A 21,480-nucleotide genomic window follows, 5' to 3' on the forward strand; every position below is an offset into this window, starting at 1 on the left:
TTGAGGAAGCTCTATGGTTGCTAAATGTTGTACACTCCAAGGCTGCTTGGGCAACTCCGTTTCTTCTCAACTCATGGGCCAGACCATTTTACAGCTTCCAAGATTTACCAGCCCTGGTTTGTCAGCTCCTGTACTCGACGCACTGTCGCGACGAAACCCTCCTTATATCGCTTTATCGATCTCTCCCTCCTAAGCCTCTTGCGTCTCATTCCTGGACGCTCATGAAACTTCTGCCCGTGCCAAAGGGACTTGATCCTGTTCCTCTTGGTTGAGACATCGAGGGCCTTCATTGCGGCGGAAAAGTCGCGGGAGCCGGTGACGTGGATTGTGCGGCCTGTTTGCGGGCGAGTTCGGAGCTCGATCTCTTGCTGACCAGCGGCGTGGTGCTTCATCATGAAGTCGTCGGAGTCCATGGCGATGAGTTGAGAGATATCGAAGTTTGAGGAAGCGGCATCGTACGCGAAAGGAGTGTGGGGCTTCTTTTTGGAGGCTGCTGTCGGGGAGGATGATGTCGAGGAGGCCGTCGTCGATGATTCGGGCTTCTCTGCGAGGGGGCCTTTCACACCGAACAGAGACTCGTTGTTGAACAAAGTGCGGGATGTCGAGAAAGTACGTGGCTGTAGCCATAGAGGCTGGCTGGCCAGCTGTGATGATCGTAGCGAAGTGTTGCGGAGGGAGCATGAGGTGAGCAGTCTCCTGCTCAAAAGCCCGATTTCGGACGCCCTGAAGAAGTAAGGATTAGTGAATGGTTGATCAATGACACGAGTCCGTGGCCCTACATGGCGATTAGACACTCTACCAAGCGGAAGAGCACACTGCTGGAGGCTGGCGTGGGTTGCGCAGAATGGCAAAATGTCACCACCGGCGAGCTCGACCGCGAAGATTTCCTCGAAAATGCGAAAGTTGCTGAGGTACGTACCGGACCTCCCGCAGTGCCCGCCGCTCGGACAGGAGCTCACTCGGATAAGCGTGTCGCCGTACTCCCGCCCACCCCCATATATTGAACCAATCAGAGACCAGTCGCGAGACCAAGCCTGCTTCGCGTTGGCCTCGCGCCGAATTTTGAATGTTCGACCCAGAGCTTCTGGAGCTCAAGTCGTCAGTGTCGTCCTCGTCTTCGTTTCCGTGCTCGACCTGACCCCCCCTTCCGCCTTCACCATACTCTGCGCCTGCCGCCCGATCTTACGGATAGATCAAATCCTAGCAATCTCTACCTGCAGCCGGCTTCGATCGCGACACGAGGTAGCAGCGACTATTACCACACCCTCGAATTACTTGCGGATTGCGGATTGACACACCGACCGAGCGACATTCAATTAGCAACCACTCGCATTGCTTCGTCATGTCGTACAACCCGTACGGAGGTATGCATTCGTAGCTCTCGGATTCACAATTGCACTCACTCAATCTCTCAGCAGGAAACCCTTACGGGCCTCCCCCGAGCTATGGCGGCTTCCCGGGATCCAATGCCGCGCCTGGCATGGCTCCTCCACCTGGTCTAGGTTTGGGATACCAAGCTGCGCCATCGAGTTCCTACGCTGACCGATATTCAGGCCCTCCGCCAGGCATGTCTTCCGCTCCGGGAATGGCACCACCTCCCGGTGTCCAGCAATCCAACAACGCACAAGCTAACCGACAAAGCGGCCTGCCGCCTAACTTCCAAGCTCCCGCGAACCTCCCCAACATCAACTTCAGCGCACCCGTCATCCGTCTGGGAACCATAGGCGCTAAGCCAGGTGCCCCTGAATCGGGAAGGAAGGACAGCAATACCCCAAGCGGTGGAAGACAAGGACTTGGTATGGACCGTGGCTTTGACCAGTCAAGAGCCGCTGCTCGAGAGCACATGCAATCGCTCGTCCCTCCGACCAGCGAAGAGAAGTTGCGCACATTATTTGTTCACAAGATTCCAGACGGAGTTGGTGGCGACGAAGGTATCGAGAGAATCTTGAATGCTGTTGGCAAGCTCCGGAGATGGGATGCCGCAACATCAGTTCTGTCTGATGGAAAAGGCGCCAAATTTGGCTTTGCTCAATACGAAGACGCCGACTCCTTTTCGACGGCCGCCGATCTTTTGCAGGACACCGAAGTTCCTCTCAAACGCCAGAGCCCAGCGGAAGCGCCATCTGCAGATGATGACAAGTTCGAAGGAGTCGAAATGGTAAAGCTCCAGGTTACGGTCGACCCTAACTCTCTGAAGTACATCGAATCCTACAAAGAGGGCAGAGGTGATGATGGCGGTGCCGATTCAAGGACCCAGGCCGCGAAAGACGCCCTGCGGCACGTAATTCGAGACCTCGTTTACCCAAAGACCGCAACGAACATTGATGGCGAAGGTGATGTTGCTATGGGCAACTCCGGTGAAAACGTCGAGGTTGTCAATATTCCTCTAGCTCAAGATGACGAACTCGCAGACATTCCCGCTGAGATGCGGGAGGTTGTCGCCGCAGAGATCGCTGCGTTCCGAGAGCGTAGCAACAAGCGGGACATGGAGCGTCTGAAGCGCGAAGAGGAGATGGAAGAGATGGAACGAAACCGCAATGGCCCTTCCCGTCCATCCAGGCTGGACTCACCACCTCCATCCAACTCGAATAACATTCCTGTTGGACCCCGTGGTGTCCCCAATGCTCCTTCTGGCCCCAGGGGCCAGAATGGCACCCGGACAACGTCTTTCGTCAACGGTGGCATCTCCAACACCGAGTTCTCAATTAACCGCGAGGACGAGGACACGGACGCTGATGACGAAGAACTGTATCAGCGAGAACTGTCTAAGCAAAAATCCGAAGACGAAAAAATGTATCTCGAAGCCGAACGCAAGTGGGTCAACAGAGAGCGGTCTAGAGCTGCAGCTCTGGAGCGTGAAAAGGAGCGCGAGCTCCAAGAAGAGGAGAGCTTGGAGAGGCGGGTGCAGGAGCAACTCGAAAGAGAGAAAGCTTGGGATGACGAGAGAGAAGCGTCTCGGAAGAACCATCTTTACTACCGTGATCATGCTGCATGGGTCAAAAAACGGCAGATCGAGAGAGCCGACGAACAGGCAAGAGACGAGGCGGATCGGAAAGCGGAGGAGGACGAGCAACGCAGAGAGGCTGCCGATATGGAGAAGGCGCGTGGTATTGCCGACTCATTCCTTGATCAGCAGGCCCAGGAGATGGAGCAACGCCAGCAAGCTACTGTTTCCGCTCCTGCGCCCTTCAAGTTGTCTCTTGGCGCTGCTGCTCAACGTTCTCAAGCCCAGCGTGCCGCACCGCAGCGGCGCACTGTTGCTGAAGTGGAAGGCCTCCTCGATGATGAAGAGCAAGACAGCACGGCCAAGAGGCAGCTGATTCCCATCCAGTTTGAACCCACTACTGCGGCGGATAAGATGACAGAGGAAGAGATCAGCAAGGCGGTTCGTGCACTCGCACAGGAGATCCCGTCCGAGAAGGAGGGATTGTGGAATTGGGCGGTGCAGTGGGATTACTTGGACGATGCGATCATCCGCGAGAAGCTTCGACCGTTTGTCGAGAAGAAGATTGTCGAGTATCTCGGCGTCCAGGAAGAGCTTTTGGTCGAGGTGGTGGAGGAGCATCTACGGAAGCACGCCAAACCTTCAGATCTGGTCGAAGAGCTTGTCCCAGTACGTGCATTAACCCCGTATTTCCAGAATATTTGAGCTAACTTGACCAATAGGCTTTGGATGATGAGGCGGAGGATATGGTCAAGAAGCTGTGGCGTATGGTCATCTTCTTCACGGAGAGCGAGAAACGGGGATACCCAGCATAGTGTAGGCAAGCCTGGCATGATGTATTATACCAACTTTTGGGGGGCAGCATGAAACAGAATCGGTCCTGCTTCTCTACTCTTGGGCAGACTCGGCAATGATAAGGCGTGTCGACCTCTGAAACTAAAAGTGAGCGAAGATACTGTGGCTGCGCATCCCTCATTTGCAGAGATCATGGAGCTTACTCTGCCCATCCAGATGCATGTTTTTCTCGCCGCTGGATCAACAGCAGTCGAGGCCAGTTTTCTTCGTATGGAGACAAGATAGGGCAACTGAGTATGTATCCTTTACCAACACCGCCAGTGACGAGTGCAGATACTTACCAGTACACTGTGAGTTTGTAATGCTTGCTCGCACTTCGTTTCGATTGTTGCTGCTCACTTTTCATCCCGTAGCGACGAATTGATCTCAAGGGTGCAATCAAAGACCAAACCGCCTCGACCGTTGGGCTGTTGTCAATGGTGCGGATGTCTCCCTCGGCTCCATTCGGAGTAGGCGACGGAAGCGAGAGATTCGTATCACGGTATCGTGGGGGAGCCATTCCATAGCGGGTCTTTGGCAGGTTAGCCTGGAGATCACTCAGCCCACGAAGCAGGGGTTGGTTCTTCTCCTCGGCTCACGGCACTGGCAGAAAGCTTCGCATCCATTATCCGTTACTCAATGATGTCACAAGGTGAAGACATGGGGTTATCAGCTCAGCCGAGTGCATCAATTAGTGCAACAAGCGTGATTTCGAAATGCCTTGCGCTGCGGTCTTTTGCTTTCGTCGCAAGGCCCTTAGGATGAACGGACATTTCGTCCGACAAGATGAGTGTTCTGTCTTTTCTAAGTTTCTCTCTCTTGTCAGAAATCCATACACCGGGATCGTCGCTCTTAATGCATCCTACGAATAATATCCGTCGATGGATACAGTGGACTGTGGGACCGCCCCTTTGAGTCGTGTTGGGTCGCTTCATTTCACTTTAGTTTCGTCTATCATCATGTCTACCACGGTTGATCCCGACTCTTTTCTGGCTCACGAACCATGCCGAGCGTTCCCAAGATCTCCCAAGGCTTTTGGCTGGCCAATTGCGATTGAGTCGGAATCAGTCTCAGCCCACTCCGCACCAAAGTATGGTGTGCGCTAGTCACCGCCCAAGTCTTCCCCAAGACCCCAAGAGTCCCCAAGACACCCCGAAAAAGCAGTGGCCCCACCGGCCCAAGCATCCGATACGAGGTCAATTGGTGTTGCTGACTGCCTTGACCCTGGTTGAAGCCATACACAAGTGTCAGAATAGACGGCTTCGGGGTAGGCGGGATTCAATTGCCGTGGGAGGCCCAGCCTCGTATAATTAGCTTTTCCTGCCAATCCTTCCACTTGCCATGCCGCCATGCCGCCAAGGGGAGCTTCCCTGTTGTCGCGAACCATTCCTTTGGGCTGAAAATGTGAGATAAAGCTCGCCGCCCGCATATGCTGTCGCACCAGAGTGCGCTGTTTGTCGTGCTGAAGAACCTCGGAGAAGCAATATGACCACCCCGCCGTGACGAACATGTTCATCCCATCGCTGAGACGTGCCGTTGCCGTCTCATTGACGTGCGCCATCTTCGTCACTATCCTCTTGATAAGCCACCAATTGAGTTGGGAACAAGACATCTTCGGCTCGTCTTATCTTGCGGGGAACGAGAGCCAACACACTCCTGCCGCGAAGTCGCAAGAGCGCAGCTCGAAATTTGCATACGCGCAATATGCGACGGACTTGGATTATCTATGCAACGCTGTATGCTTTCACCATGTACTCTTATGAGCGCAACCAGAGCTGACGATGCTAGGTCATCAACTTCAATCGCCTTCAGAAATTCGGCGCCGAAAATGACATGGTCTTGATTTTCCCCTCTTCATGGACGGAAGGGAAGAAGGCGGAGGCCAAAGCAATTCGTAGCATTCGTTCCAACCATCCCCGAGTCATTTTGAGGCCATTCGACTACGTCCGGATCTCCAAAACGAAAGCGAGCGCAACATGGGCCGACAGTCTCAACAAGTTTCATGCCTTCGACCTTACCGAGTACGAGCGAGTCATGATATTCGACTCTGACAGCCAAGTACTGAACAACATGGACTCTTTCTTTCAATCGCCCAGGGCCAGCGTGGCTGTCCCCCAGGCATACTGGTTGAACGAGCCCGATGTGCCTGCAGCTGAACGGGTGCTCAGCTCTCATGTCATGCTTATCGAGCCGAACAAGACAACACACGACAGACTCGTCGAAGAATCGCTGTCGTCCGGAAAGCTCGACATGGATTTGGTGAATATCATGTTTAAGGATACGGCAAGCATACTGCCTCACCGTCGACTGGCCCTCCTGACGGGAGAGTTTCGCGATGATGACCATCAGAAGTACCTTGGCCAGCACGATGACAACTGGGATCCGGTGGAAGAGGTGTCGAAGTCTTACCTGGTGCATTTCAGCGACTGGCCAATGCCAAAGCCTTGGAGACCGCGCACGAAGAAACAGTGGGAGGCTGCTCTCCCCGGTTGTCCAGAGAATGAAGACACAATTAATCATCCGCAATGCGCCAACCAAGTCGTGTGGAGTGGGTTCTACGAGGACTATGATTCCGACAGAAAGCGATACTGCAAGCGCTGGGGATGAACGAGTTCGGAATAACTCGGTGAACGAGTATATTCATACACTGTCCAGCCTACGGCATGCCCCCACGAGACCGGCATATTCCGTTGTAGCTTGCAAGCCGCCGCATCGACGACCTACGCCAGAGAAACGGGTACTCCGCCCCGGAGGATGTGCGCACAGCGTATTGCATTCGTCAATCATGCTGTGTGTTTATGGATCACAGCCTCTTGTATGGCATATAGGTAATATTCTTCCTGCCACTTGTTGCTCCGACGAATGCCTGTGGGCAACAACAACGTCTGTGCATCGGGTCTGATTGTATCAGAAAAAATCCGAACAACGAGCGCGCACGTTGGGGGGATATTGATCGACGCAGCCCTCTATGAGGCCCAAGGGCAAGGGGCAGAGACCCAGCCGAATGGATTAACTGCTTCGTGGGGGGGTTTGCAGCGAGTGTCGTAGCCATGCCGGCATTTGTGTATGTTGCGGATATCGCTCTTGGCCTTGAGTGGCTCGGCGGGAAGGCGGTATTAGAAGTACACTCAGCGCTGAATACTAATTAATTAAGCTAAGATGAGGCCTCTAGCTTGACTGATTGACTGATTTTTTGCCTGAATCTTGCTTAATTTAACTGTCTTAATTTAATCTTAATAAAATTACTTATTTAGGAAGTTAGTAAAGCTTTTATAATATATTAATAGGCTAGAAACTTATATTATATAGTATTTTAATATTATTTTACCTTTTATTAACTTTTTTTTTAAAGTAATACTTATTAATAGTAATACTACTACTTTAAACCTAATTCTAAAAGTACTATATCTCTTTAAGTAGTAATAGTTTTATTAATAACCTCTATAATATTAGTATTAATTTAGTAAAGCTAAATACCTTCTTATAGTTAGTTACTATTATTAAGATAGTAAAGATATTAAAAGTAAACTTATTAAATATTAAGAAAGTCTATTAATATAAAATCTACTATTAAATAAGATTATTAATAAGCTAAGTAACTAAAAGGGTAAAATACTTCTCTAACTTATTAACTTTATTAATAATAATATTATAAAAGCTACTATCTAACTATTAACTATAATTAGAGTTTTTAAGCTTTAGAAATATTATAATTAATATAAATAGCTTTTATAGAAGCTCTTAATAAGCTAATTTATTAGTATAAATAGCTATCTTAATATATTATTACTCTTAATACTTTTAAAAACCTTCTTTAGTAGTTTAAAGCTACTTATAAGTCTCTTAAATATTCTAATACTTTTTAAGCTATTATAGACCTCTATTAAAATATAATATTATAATAATAATATAGAGAAGAGACTTTCTAAGCTTTTTATAATAATTATTAAGTACTTATTAGCTATTAATAATTAATAAGTATATAAATATATAAGAAGTAAAGTTAATAGCTTAAAAAGAGTATAGTAATATAGTAATATATTTAAACTATAAATAAGTAGGGATATTATTAATTAATAAAGTCTATAAAATTAACGCTTAGCTAGATTAATATAATACCTTTATTAATTAAGATTACTATAATAAGAGATTTTAAGATACTTATAAAGCTATAAGATTAATCTCTTCTTAAGTAGAAGTATTATAAAGCTTACGCTAATCCTTAAATTAATCTAAGAAATACTTAAAGCTTATTAAGATCTCCTAAAATTAACTATACTTATTACTTTTACTTTAGCTTTTATATTACTTAGTCTATAAGTAAAGAAGCTTAAGTATCTTATTTAACTTAGTAAGGACTTATTAATCCTTATTAGTTAGGATATCCTTATTAAAGATATAATTATCCTTATTCTTAAGCTTTAAAGAGTAGTATATATAACTAGTAATCTAGCTATATTTAAGTAAAATATAATAGATTATATTATATATTAAGTTCTATTAAGTAGTATTACTTAATATTAAATTTAGCTCTTATAATAACTCCTCTTATAAAGTAAAAGTATACTTATTATTATTAGCTTTATTACTAATAAATAAAAAGGCCTCTAAACGTTATAGTAATAATTTAATATACTTAATAATATTCTAAAGCTTACTAATAGGTTTTTTAGTTCTCTAATAAGCTAAGTCCTCTTAGATCCTATTAATATTAATAAGATAGTTAAACTTTTATTTAAATACCTCCTTATTAACTTTATAAATAATAGCATAACTAATAAGGTTGAGAATATAACTATAGTATTAAATTTAATAATACTAAGTATCTATTTCTATATATAAATATAAAATAGATAGATATAAAGCTTTAATATAAATACTATTAGTATTAGTATTATTAAAAACTATAATACTAATCTTATTAAGTAGGTGCTAATCTCTTATAACTATATATATTATAATAGTAATATTCTTATTAGAATAAGTATTAAGCTAATAGTAGAAACCTAAGAGATACTATATTTATTTACCTAACTAGTTAATAAAGTAGCTAAAAATAGTAATAATAATATATTAATTAGGGGAGGTCTATAGGTTAAATAATATATAAACCTTTATAAAAGCTTTCTATATCTCTTACTTAATCTATTATTTCTTAAAGTTATAAAGTTATTAAAATTAATCCCTCTAACTAATTTTTAACTAATATATCTAAGCGTTAATATTATAATTAAATAAAGTAAGTATATACTATATATATTAATTACTAAATATTATAAGAAGGTTATTAATATTAATAAAGAAGCTTATAGCTAGCTTTTTAATCTATATAGTTTTCTACTTAAGTATAATAATAAGGAGAGATTAATAATACTTAGATAGAATACTAAAGTTATTAAGATTATTAGTAGATATATTACTAACCTTATAAATATCTTAGAAAATAGAGTAATTATACTTAAAATACTAAGTAAAGCTAGAAGTAGCTATAATATTAAATAGTTAATTAAGAATTCCTACTTTATTATAGTATTAGTAAACCTAATAAGTACCCCCTCTTATACTATTAAGTATAATTTTAAAGATAAATATACCCTTATTAGTAATCTAAGAAGTATAACTTTAACTCTCCTTCTTTAAAATAATATTAATATTAATAAACTACTAACCCTTCTATATAGTATAAAGTAGGGCTTTAAGAGTATTATATATAGCTAAGTTAATAGTTAATATATTATTAATAGTAGTAGATAATATATAAATCTAAGTAGTAATCCTATAAGGAGATAATATCTTATACTTAATAAAGTAATTAATATATTAATTATAAGCTAGTAGAGGTATCTTAGTAATAAATAAGAGGTTAAAAAAGATATTAAGAGGTATATATAAGTAGGATTTTAAGGCGTAATAGTAGTAGTAGTAGTAGTAGTAGTAGTAATAGTAGCGCTAATAATAATATTAAAAAAGGGTTATTTTTAAAAGCTAATAAAAGGGTTAAAAAATAGGCTTTTTTTAAGCCTTAGTAAGAAGGCTAAAAATATATTAATCTAGTAGTATAGTAAAAAGTATATTTCTAGTACTTTTAGTACTTCTTAGTAATACTAACCTTATTACTAAGAAGTACTTAGCTCTACTCTACTACTTATTAGTATAAAGGTATTACTAAACTAATATTAATAACTATTTATTTTTTTTTTTTTTAGAGATATATTATAATAAGACTTAATAAGCTAGTAATAAGTTTACTATATAGGGAATTATAGAGATATTAGTTTAAAACTAACTTAAGTTATTAACTATAATATAAAAGCTTAAAAGGTTATAACTTTAAGCTACTAGAAAAGAATATTTAGTTAACTTTTTTATTTTTTATTAAATCTTTTAAAAATTCTAATTAGTTTAGAAGCTAGATTTTTATTCTTCTAGGTAATATTATCTTATTAAGCCTAATTAAGCTAATAGCGCTATTAGCTTAATTGATTAACTGTCTAAATAGCCTCAATTTGATTAGTTAATTGATTGATTGATTGATTCGGCTTGGTTGGTATGCTGCGCTGAGTACACTGCCGAGGGAAGCACGCCATATGCGTGTGGATGTTGTCAAAGCCTGGGATTGACGCTGGCAAGCACCGTCGGGGTCTAACTCCGATGAGTGCTCTCGGAATGATGGAGCTATCAAAAACCATCCTACCTTAGACCCAAAATATTAAATTGAAAGTGTTTGATTCTCGGTCACATTCAAAGCCAGACCAGCTATAAACACTGCTGGGGGTTCGCCAGGCAAGACGCCTCCACATTGTGATCATGTCTCTCAAATCTCTGACGGCGTTGGCTGGCATTTTGTCGGTCAGCGCCGGCTCCTTCCTCCAATCAGATGAAGACCAAGTTCCTCTTGTCTCTGATTCCTCGCGTAGGCCAAACATCGTTTTCATTCTGACTGACGATCAAGACCTGCACATGAACTCGCTGGATTACGTCCCCTTCATCAAGAAGCATTTGATCGACCAAGGCACCCTGTATAAGAGACACTTCTGTACGACAGCAGTTTGTTGTCCTTCAAGAGTGACTCTTTGGACAGGGAAAGCTGCGCACAACACCAATGTCACTGACATCTTTCCTCCGTACGGTGAGTGTTCACGAGCCAGTACCAATGGCGCCCAAGCTGACCTGAACCCAGGTGGATATCCCAAGTTCGTGGCAGAGGGCCACAATGAGAACTACCTACCCAAATTCCTCCAGGACGTGGGCTACAACACATACTACACTGGAAAACTGTTCAATGCTCATACCGTGGACAACTACCACAGTCCCCACGCAGCTGGATGGACTGGATCCGATTTTTTGCTGGACCCATTCACTTATTCTTACCTCAACGCCACATTTCAACGAAACCAGGATCCGCCGGTGAGCCATGAAGGCGAATACAGTACGGATGTTCTGGCTGGCAAGGCTTTGGACTTCCTTGACGATGCCGTGGCTGCGTCCAAGCCCTTCTTCCTCGGAATCGCGCCTGTTGCACCTCATTCAAACGTCCAATCCAATGTCATCGGCAATGGCAGCGCTCACGATCCGCATGGTATCGTTGCAACGCCACCAATTCCCGCCGAGAGGCACGCCCATCTTTTCCCCGATGCCATTGTCCCGCGAACGGACAACTTCAATCCTGAGAAGGTATCTGGAGCCAGCTGGGTTCGGCAACAACCGAGACAAAGTGCCGAAAATGTTGCGTTTAATGATCACTTTTATCGGAACAGACTTCGAGCTTTGCAGGCGGTCGATGAGCTGGTCGATTCTGTGGTTTCCAAATTGGAAGAATATGGTATTCTCCAAGAGACATACATATTTTATACCACTGATAATGGTTATCATATCGGACATCACCGCCTCCAACCTGGAAAGGAGTGTGGCTATGAAGAGGACATAAACATCCCTCTCATCATTCGGGGCCCTCAAGTCCCGGAAGGCAAAGTCGCCGAAGTTGTGACAACACATCAAGACCTGGTGCCTACGATCATGGGTCTAGCGCAAGCACCTCTGCGTGCAGATTTCGATGGTCTAGCTATTCCGCTGACCGAGGAAGATTTTGGTGATGCGGCAAAGACAAGACATGAGCATGTCACAGTTGAATATTGGGGCTTTGCGGCCTCCGAGGGTCCTTGGGGATATTTTGGTCGGAACGAGTCCTTCGTATTCAACAATACGTACAAGGCTCTGCGCGTAGTTTCAAAGGAGTATAACCTTTACTACTCAGTGTGGTGTAATAACGAACATGAGCTTTACGACCTCAATGTAAGTTGTTCATAGATCTTCTTGAGCCAGAGACTAACAAGCTTGGTACAGACCGACCCGGGCCAACTGAACAATCTTTTGCATGAAGAGTCCCAGTCAACATCGCTTCTTGGACTCTCTATTGAGAAGATCGTTTCTCGTCTGGACTCGTTGTTGCTTGTAACGAAGTCTTGCAAAGGTTCCGTTTGCACACATCCTTGGCGCTCACTGCATCCGCAAGGCAATGTGGACACTCTGCGCGACGCACTTTCGCCGAGATTCGACAGATTCTATCAGCAACAACAAGTTCGAGTCGAATACTCGCGTTGCGAGATGGGTTATCTTGTAGACGCAGAAGGGCCACAATTCGAGCGAGACGGCCTTGTATACTGGAAGGGCCTCCATTGGGGTGAATGGGTCTAATATTCTGCGAGATCTCAATTGCCAAGTCATGTGTGCCAAATGTAGCGTTCATGGTCCTTGGAGGAATGGCAAACGGCCATCGCTACACAACATGAACTGGTCTGCTGGTCGTTACCTGACGCCTACAAGCCTCTGTGCACACTGAACAGGCAGCTTCTCTATCTCTTCCTCGTTGGTTTGTTAGCAGCTCTGGAATAACCCTAATGGTACACTAAACAGCAATGGAAGAATTTGTCACATGAAGGTAAAGGAAGTACGGGCCGGGCAATAGTGCGTATCTCGTTTCTGCGTACGGCGGCATGAAACATCACGAAGCCGTCAAAACTGTGATAAGACTAGTGACAAAACTGTTATTTTATGGCATTTCAACATAACAGACTGTTACACAACAAGGCCATCTCCCTAAGTCCATCGTTCTACGTGAGAGACGTAGTCGGGAATATCGTGAACTTGAACAGGCCCAGCAATTTGCCGAGTTGCCAAGGAATCTGGTGAAGCCAAAGATGTATGCGACGTAATCGAGAAACAAAGAGAATCTTCTCTTTTGTTGCCGTGTGTACCTTTCAAGCAAAGGTTTGGAGAGGAAATATTGCATTGGAAGACTCGATTATATGAATCTACCCACGTTTAAACCTCAACAATCTTAGTGCAAGATGCAGCTCAACACGCTGTTTCGCCTCAGCTGAAATGCAACAGAACTTCAGACGAGCCGCCCATCATCTGGCTATGGAGATGTGGGAGGCTTACTAGTCTGGTTCAATGAAACGTGGGCAGCCCGCACGCCCGTCATTGACCAACCCCACGCCCGTTTCATTCCCGTGTTGGTCAGTGTTTGATTCACACATGTCAGGCAAAGAGAATCGGGGGCAGGAAACAAAACGGACTCGGTGATCCGATCAAGTTGGCCATGGCTTCTGTTTGCCTCCCTCGCGACGCGAAGTTGGCCGATGCCATCGGGACCGCAACGGCAGCCGTCAATGGGCAGAGTTTCAACAGCAAGTCAGCTGCACCGCTGAGTCATATAAACACATGTTTCCGAGATCCGGGTCCGATGAGAAGCAGCCACATTTTCCGTTGCACGGGCGAGATCCGCCGACGGAGGGGAAAGCTGCCCCTGGAAAGACTTTTGCTACCAACCCATGGAGTAGCCCCTGCATGCGGCTGCAAGCCTTGGATTCTAGATTGTAGAACCAACAATAGTCTCTTCTTCTGCAGTACTCAATGTGGACCTCCTGCACCGAATAACCGCGTAGAGCCGGCCGGGGAATGACCGGACCCCGCCGGCTTCCCGGTAGTGTGGGGGCCGAGGATGACCGAAGTTGCATGGCGGCAATGGCGCAATATGTCGCCATAGCAAGGACCCAGCCTGGATCCCCTTATCGGCAACTTTTCTTCCTGGGCCAAGCATGATTCTTCAAATTCTTCTGACGGACATTGAGTCAACGGGACCGGGAGCTTGGGAAGGAGGTTATCGGAGTTTGTGGAAAGTCTGATTGGCCGACGTCATGGGGTCCCTGAGGATCTCAGCGGTCGCGGGTCGCACGTTTGCATAGATGCGCTGTCCCCCGGAATTCTGAAAAGGTTCATCCCAGCTGAGTCGAAGCCTGCGTAGCCGATGACACCTTGGTTTTCTTCGAATCGCGCCGGTGCTTGCGGCTCTTTCTCTCTTTTCTCACCTCCACAATCCTACTACACACGAGTGATCCATCAAACATGGCTCGCCAAGAGACGTTGCGTAGTAGAGGAGAAGAGACTGCGGAAGAGAGAGTAGTCGACGAGCGGTCGCCACTGTTGTCGCGAAATCGAAGAGAATCAAGTTCGTCAGGTGAGAGCTCTTTGACATCTTCATCGTCGAGCGGAGACTCGGACGGTCAATTCCTTCCATGGCATCTCACACCGTCGACAGAGGTCGATGAGGCGTACGTTGACGTTGAGCGTACCGCACCCGCTTGTGCCGAGAATGATACCGAGACGAAATCGCAGGGCACGCCGGCATCGGCTGTCATCAAGATCGTAGCGATCCTGCTGGTTGGGACATTTACCGCAAACGCCGATGGCTCCTTGGTTATGGCCACGCATCCGACGATTGCTTCAGAATTCGACGACCTTGAAAATTCGAGTTGGCTATTTGTAGCATTCGCGCTTGCAGGAGCGGCAACACAGACTTTGGTGGGTGTGTTTCCGAGACCGTGGCCGAGGTGTGACTAATAGAAGATTAGTATGGCAAGCTGAGTGACATATATGGCCGCCGTGCCTTGCTAATGGTGGCATATTTGTTGTTTGCCGTTGGATGGTAAGACCCAAGATGATCTAACAGGAGAAAATCCCGTGAATGAAGCTGACAGTAAACCGTCAGTGCCGTGGTTGGTGTTGGTGGTACCATGTGGCAAGTTGTGGTTGGCCGAGTGGTCTCTGGATCTGGCGGCTCGTCGTTGAACGTGCTTGGCTTGCTCCTGATTACAGGTTTGCTGTTCCTGAGGGTTGGGAAGATTCGCGTCGCTAACCATCACAGATCTCGTGCCTCTGCGCGATGTTGCTGCCTGGCAAGCCGGCCTCAACCTCGCCGCCACAGTTGGCCGTAGTCTCGGTGGTCCTCTCGGAGGGTGGCTTGCAGATACCATCGGTTGGCGCTGGTCATTCCTTGGGCAGGCTCCTATCTTTCTACTCGCCGTCGTGCTTTGCTGGCTCTTCCTTCCGAAGGGAATGCCTAGCTCCGCACATCAAGTCGAAACGGAAGACTCAAAACCCGAGGATCCAAAGAAGAGCCCTCTTGCAAGAATCGACTTCCTGGGTGCCGGGCTGTTGGCTCTCTTTATCCTCGCGTTCCTGCTCCCCATAGAGATCGGTGGAACTAAAGTACCATGGAATCATCCCCTCATCTTCATCTTCTTTGGTGCTGCAATTGTTCTTGGTGGCCTTTTCGCAGCTACAGAACAATGGTGGGCCAAGGAGCCCATTTTCCCGCTGGAGATTCTCAAGCATCGTGACGTCGTACTCACCTATTTCATCACTGGTGCTCAAGTCGCTGCGCAACTCGGTCTCATGTTCTCCGTACCTCTGTACTTTCAGGTCACAAAAAGAGTGTCGAACACCGTTGCGGGACTTCATCTCTTCCCTGCAGTCGCCGGTAATGCCATTGGCGGTATCATGGCTGGGTATCTGATCAAGAAGTGAGTTAGACACACGCCCGGAAACATTCTGTTACTGACCTTCAAAGGACTGGCCGCTACAAGTATCTTCTTGTCCTTGCGACACTTGCGTCATCACTATCATACGTCCTTCTTCTTCTCCGATGGCATGGCGATACCAACGTCTGGGAGTCGTTGTACATCTTGCCCGGAGGATTAGGCGCAGGTCTGGTGCAGTCAGCTGGTTTCATTGCCGCACAAGCCGGAGTCAACCCGAAGCACAAGGCCGCCATCACCTCGGGCATATTCTTGACCGTCCAGATCGGCATGATTATCGGGCTTTCTAGCGTTAGCGCTGTCATGATGGAAACTATGCGATGGAGGCTGGAGGAGCTGTTGAAGGGGATGGGTTTGGATGCGCTTGTGCGTAAGACGGTAGGCTACTGACTTCTCGCCTCAGACGATGCAAGTCAATTTCTGACCTTTTACTCGCAGATTATCCAGAAGGCAACCTCGAATGTCGATTTCATTGACCGCACTGACAGCCACATCGCACAAGCCGTGGTGCAAGCGTACGTTGAAGGGTTGGGGTGGAGCCATGGATTCTCACTCATATCTTCTGCATTAGCGTTTGTTGGGGCCATGTTCTTGCAAGAGCATCAGATTTGAACACTAAACAGCTGGTAGAGGCATTGGGATACATGGGAAAGGATCATTGCAAGGGTTTTCACTCATATAGTCATATTTAAAGGGAGGTTTTGCATGTTTCGTAATTAACGGCGACCATGGAACTCATGTAGTAAGATTTCGAACCAGCGAACAGCATGGGATGTTTCAAGATAGAAATTGGAGTAATTGAACTTTCCAGGATGCGGATTATCTGTCATAGCCTTCTTGGCTGTTTCGGTGCGAGCAACTGGACAGCCACGATAATAGAATTATCGTTGACAACGACAATATCAGGGTTGTGCCGCACAGCTCCTGTTACATGTCCCCGAAGCAATCAAAAGTGCCAGTGTCTAGAAAGGGAGGATGTTGTTTGATAACATTGGAAAGTAGAATCTCTTCGTAGGATGATATCGCCAGCCCCTGATATGTTGTGTACAGTGTCACACTGTACTCCACGTGCCCACCGGTGTGCCTCGGTGAGTCGCGAGTCGAGCTTGCCCGACGCGGCCTTCACCACACAACGTCGATCCACACAATGACCACATAACCAGTAATCTGAGAGGACACCGAACAGATTGAACCTTTCAAAACCCTAGTGCCACGAAAACCTCATCAGCCTCTGTGTTGTTCCAGACCCGTCTCTCACGGCTGCAGCCTAGTTGAGCGGTGAACCCCGCTTCAGTTGTGACGACTCATACTTCCTCGCTTTCGGCATCATGGCGGCGTACTGCGAAATTCCCTCCCATGTTCCCGCACACAACTAACACATGTTCAGGTCATTTTATGACGATAATTCACAGACGTGGGTTCGCATATCTCTCGATATGGCCAACATGATTAAGAGAGTTATGATGTATGACGGCGGAGACGTCGAACGCATTCAGGTCCGCATTCCCGCGCACCCCGACAGCTCTGATGCGACACTGCCACTGTCCCGCTTGGAACTCCCGGAGCTTTGTATGAACTGCCGCTCTCCGTATCACTGGACTCAGGATTGCCAGGATGCCTGTGGCCACTGCGGCCAGTCCTGGCACGCCTGTTACGACTGCGAGAGCATACCGCGCAACCGCTGCAAATGTCGCCCCTACCCGCAACGGCATCTTGTCAAGAAATGCGAGGTGTTCTGCACAAAAGAGTGCCCAAAGACTGAGAAGGACGAGCCAGGGAGTGAATATCACCGGAATGCGATCATGTGCAAGGCGCGGTGTTGCATGTGTGGTCTCCTTGGCCATGCAGGGCGCGACTGTCATCTGAAGGAATGTCGCTGCGGTCGCGATCATTTGACGATCTCTCACGACCCCGACAGGAGGGAATGCGTGGTGGAAGGTTGCCCGCGCTGGTTTTGCACCAAGCATTGCCAGAAGCCGGAGTGTAAGGTGGAACTGAAGACGTTGAGAGCAGAGACGTGCCATTCTTGCGGTGCAGACCAGGAAAAGATATTCTCGGACAGAGACCCTAGCTGGTAGGAGAGGCTGAATTTAGGATACCCAGCATGCATAGGAAGCTGCAGCAGTAATGCAAGACCGAAGGCATCACGTCATTATATCAGGATGCGGCGTCAAGGATACGGCAAGCTGAGATGACACGTTGCAATATCGCGATAGGATGGCCAATGGACATAGTTGAGTAGGTGTTGTCATTTCCCGCGCATCTTTGGGGCACAAGTCGTCATCAAGATATTTGTTTCTAGCCACGAGTATTGCATTACTCTAGCAATTACATCGAAAGTTTCTGGCTCCCCTAACCTGGGGAGATTCTCAAACGGCCAAGCAAAGGCGAAAAACTCCTGCCAACAAGGGCGCAAATATGCCGTAGGTGGTATCACGCGTCATGTCATTCCTGAACTCCACGCCGTCAGTCGAAGCCTGATGTGAGTATGTGTGTAGCAAAACGCCTCCCAAAAACCAGTCCCAAAAGCAAACTTAATCATCCATCCAGCAACCGTCATCACCATCAATCTCAATCTTGGTGCCAAGTGCTTCTCGGCCCTGGCGAATCATCTCTTTCAGTCTTTGGTTGAAATCGTCAATCCGTGCATCGGAATCCTGCTCGTCCCTGACCCTCCTAGCTGCCAATTTCTTGGCCTCGGTAGTAAGACGAGGGCTCTCGCGGATTGAGTCGACGCCAAAATCTTTCGATTTACGTCGTGAATGTGCTGCTGATGCATTGCTACGCGAGCGACGATGCGAGTGAGTGTAAGGGCTAGTGCTGGACTGTACAGGAGAAGGAATGGCGCTCTGGCGCAAGTTTGGGTTGCTCGGTCTCGCGAACGGATTGGGCCCCAATCCAGCGGGCTGGACAGGCAGAGGAATCCGACTCGGCGATGGACCAGTAAACTGCGAGGGTGTCTCGGGCGACCAGGCACCGGCAAAGCTGGCAGGCTGTTGGGGTGACAGCGCCGCAGTTCCAGCGTGCGAGATGTTGCTGTGACTGGTGGTTGGCCTGCGCTGGGCCGTCGGTGTGGAGCTGAGGCGTGGCTTGGGGACGCTGATTCTGCGCCCAGTCACCATTGACGGCCGGCTGTTCCGCGAGACCGGACGCGAGGCCGGCCGAGGAAGTGCCCGTCTGCTAGCCGCTGCCTGCTCATCCACCACAACCCAGTTGCGAAGCTCATCATGGTTTCCGGCGCTGGTTTGTCTGCGCTTCACCGCCGGACGCGACGGTGTACTCTCGGACGGAAGGGTTTCTTGGAATTGGTACGCGAAGGGGTTGGTGCTCATGAAGCCAGGCGTTGGATAGCCACCTGGCGGTGTTGTGTCAACCAAAGGGGCGCTCGGTCTGGGGCTCTCTAGCCCGAAATCGGGTGTCTTCTCGGACAGTTGGGGTTGAGGCTGTTGTCCAAGTTCAGGTTTGGGCTCAACTTCCACCTCGGGCTCTGGTAACGTTTCCAGGCTCTGGCCGTCGATGGTGTAAGCCTTGCCACCTCCTGCAGAGAAGCCTCTAAAGGCGCCAGTCCTGCAGAATTCCCACACCTTGCCAACGACGCCACCAATAGTATTGAAAGCAAAGCGACTCCAGCCTTCGACGACAGGTTGAGGTTGAACAAGTACCGTTGGCTGGTTGGATACTGGGGACTCTATTTCTTCGTGGGGACGTTTTGATCCAAGTTTGCTTCGGTAATCGGCATCCGAGTACATGCTCTCGTCCAGCGCACCATTCTCGAAGGGAGGATTGGCAACAACGCCTGGGGTCTCGAGCTGACCGGCAAGAGTATAACGAGCTTCGTGGTTCGCCTGGGGAGTGTCGTATTTTGGAGGTAGATCGCCGGAGCTGTCGAGGTTCATGTTTCCGTCGCACCACTCGTGTAGGGGGGTAGCTTCACGAGACACATCGTTTCGGCGTTTTCGCATGCGCTGGGCGTGAGGGGTCGCAGCTTCTGACTGATAGCTACCGGAGGACCTTGCGAGGTAGAGCGAAGAGCTCGCGGAGGGAGAGGAGGGTGTGCGAAAGACGCCGGGATGAACGCCGCCGGGCTGCGTGTCGAAATAGGTGCCGGGCATGCGATACTCGAACGCCATATTCAGACGGAGTACCTCGCTGTTTGGCGAAGCAAGGGAAACCAGGGATTCGATGTCGGAGGAAGGTGTCGAGGGTTCTGCAACAAAGTAGGGTCGAGGGAGAGTTCGGCCTTCGTGTAGATGAGTTACTCGAATGGTGATTCACACTGTCGCCCAGCTCAGAGGGAGAAGGTCATGATCGATCAAGGTGGATGTGCCGGGTGACTGTTCGCGGTGGACGTTCTTCGCCGTTGGTCGTGCGACAGGCCGTGCAGTCGGTGATGGGCGTGGACAGGCGCTGTCAGACTAGAGGGTGAGGGTGACAGGCGACGGAGGTGAACGGATTTCCGTGAGGTGTTGACGAGGCGCGTGACGACAGGATTTACCGTCGGGTAGCTGACAGGCGGGTTGGAGAACTGCGGCGTACGGATAGGCGATTATGATTACTGCGCGAGGTAGGATTTGGGGTAAGGTATGCTATGACAGATAGGTAGCAGGGAGCAGCTATCGGCAACCAACAAGCTTCGACCTGGTTGTGGTGGTGTGTCCTGCTGCCTGTGCTCCAACTTTTCCAAGCTTCCCAGTGCCGGGAGGCCCCGTTGGTGTTAGCGGTGTCGCTGTCGCAATCTGGTTGGCCAAACGGCCGATGATGCGCAAAGTGATCAACACGCGGGAAGAGGAAGAGGAGCGTTTTTTTTTTCTCTCTTTCCGGAGCAGCAGCGTGGCCGTGGCGTTTTGGGGTGACGTCGAGTCCGTTATGCGCCAGGAACAGGAACGCAAGGGGGGGAAAAGGTGATGCTGCTAAAGACAGATTTGGTGAGTGAAAAGAAAGAACAAATTGCGCCGGTGGGAAGTGAAGAGGGGAGGAAGTTCAAGGACAGAACAGAGTTCGTCGGATTTCCGCGCAACTCTAAAAATGGGAGGTCGGAGGTCGGTGGCCGGCAAGGTTGAAAAGACGCATGTCGAGATTCTCCTTCAAGAAGACCCAGCTGCACGCGCCAGGGGAAGAAAAGGAAACCTCAGGGAAAGTCGCGTCCCCCCGTCGTGTCATTCGCAAACCCCCGTAAAGTAGAATGAACCCACTGTATTTGCCTTTCCGCACCACCCGTGGGCCGTGGCATCACCTTGACACTGTCAGCATCGCACCGGCAGTCCGTCAGTCAATGTCAACAATTTTTATTTTTATTTTTATTCTCTTCTATCCCATCGCAGGCCCGGCCGTTCAGGGTCTTCCGGCGCCTCCTAAATTCAGTGCCCCGAGCGGAGGGGGCAGTGGAAACGCCCGTCCACATCAGGCAAGGCGTGTCTCGGTTGCTGGGGTACTCGCCCGGGGCCCATGCGCAATGGCCCTCCGTAGCGTGTAAATAGAGGGGCACAAACAACCACACCGCCTCCCCAATCTCGCCAGTTTGGCCAGACCTGGAGGGCCAGCTTGCCAGCTGCTCCCTGTTGTCATGCATACTTACGGATAGTGCTCCAGCTTTTGATGTTGAGCTGCTCTCATGGCCATTGATGATTTCTGCCTTCGTCTATGGATATCCCCTCAAAGCGCCTGTTCCCGTCCCCGATCCCGACGCGAACCATGCAATGCAAGTATGATCATCATGATGCGTGAGCGAAAGCGACCACGACTACGGATACCACTCACGTTGCACGACATCCATCCCCCCAACGTGATCGCAGTCGTGTCACCCGTTAACCACCCTCTCCTGTC

General features: G+C 48.1%; 5 protein-coding genes across 5 annotated transcripts; 3 read left to right on the forward strand and 2 right to left on the reverse strand.

The window, feature by feature from the left end:
* Positions 1-104: 104 nt before the first annotated feature.
* CGCS363_v009017 (uncharacterized protein) lies at positions 105-1,312 on the reverse strand (the record flags this gene model as incomplete). Its single annotated transcript, XM_036640866.1, has 2 exons — positions 105-1,084; positions 1,303-1,312. The coding sequence occupies 2 exons, from the start codon at positions 1,310-1,312 to the stop codon at positions 105-107; spliced, it is 990 nt and encodes a 329-aa protein (XP_036494478.1).
* Positions 1,313-1,342: 30 nt separating this feature from the next.
* usp107 (U1 snRNP-associated protein usp107) lies at positions 1,343-3,759 on the forward strand (the record flags this gene model as incomplete). Its single annotated transcript, XM_036640867.1, has 4 exons — positions 1,343-1,364; positions 1,416-1,502; positions 1,554-3,613; positions 3,667-3,759. 4 exons carry the CDS (start codon positions 1,343-1,345, stop codon positions 3,757-3,759), a joined length of 2,262 nt encoding a protein of 753 aa, XP_036494212.1.
* A 1,527-nt stretch (positions 3,760-5,286) lies between these two features.
* GNT1-1 (Glucose N-acetyltransferase 1) lies at positions 5,287-6,385 on the forward strand (the record flags this gene model as incomplete). Its single annotated transcript, XM_036640868.1, has 2 exons — positions 5,287-5,514; positions 5,567-6,385. The coding sequence occupies 2 exons, from the start codon at positions 5,287-5,289 to the stop codon at positions 6,383-6,385; spliced, it is 1,047 nt and encodes a 348-aa protein (XP_036494213.1).
* A 4,200-nt stretch (positions 6,386-10,585) lies between these two features.
* On the forward strand, positions 10,586-12,398 carry ARS-3 (Arylsulfatase; the record flags this gene model as incomplete). Its single annotated transcript, XM_036640869.1, has 5 exons — positions 10,586-10,814; positions 10,860-10,907; positions 10,959-12,070; positions 12,122-12,229; positions 12,291-12,398. 5 exons carry the CDS (start codon positions 10,586-10,588, stop codon positions 12,396-12,398), a joined length of 1,605 nt encoding a protein of 534 aa, XP_036494071.1.
* A 5,793-nt stretch (positions 12,399-18,191) lies between these two features.
* CGCS363_v009021 (uncharacterized protein) lies at positions 18,192-19,787 on the reverse strand (the record flags this gene model as incomplete). Its single annotated transcript, XM_036640870.1, has 1 exon — positions 18,192-19,787. One exon carries the CDS (start codon positions 19,785-19,787, stop codon positions 18,192-18,194), a length of 1,596 nt encoding a protein of 531 aa, XP_036494065.1.
* Positions 19,788-21,480: the final 1,693 nt, after the last annotated feature.

This window comes from Colletotrichum siamense, assembly GCF_013390195.1.
Source record: "Colletotrichum siamense strain Cg363 chromosome Unknown KSG_Cg363_contig05, whole genome shotgun sequence".
In the NCBI taxonomy this organism is placed as follows: Eukaryota; Fungi; Ascomycota; class Sordariomycetes; order Glomerellales; family Glomerellaceae; genus Colletotrichum; species Colletotrichum siamense.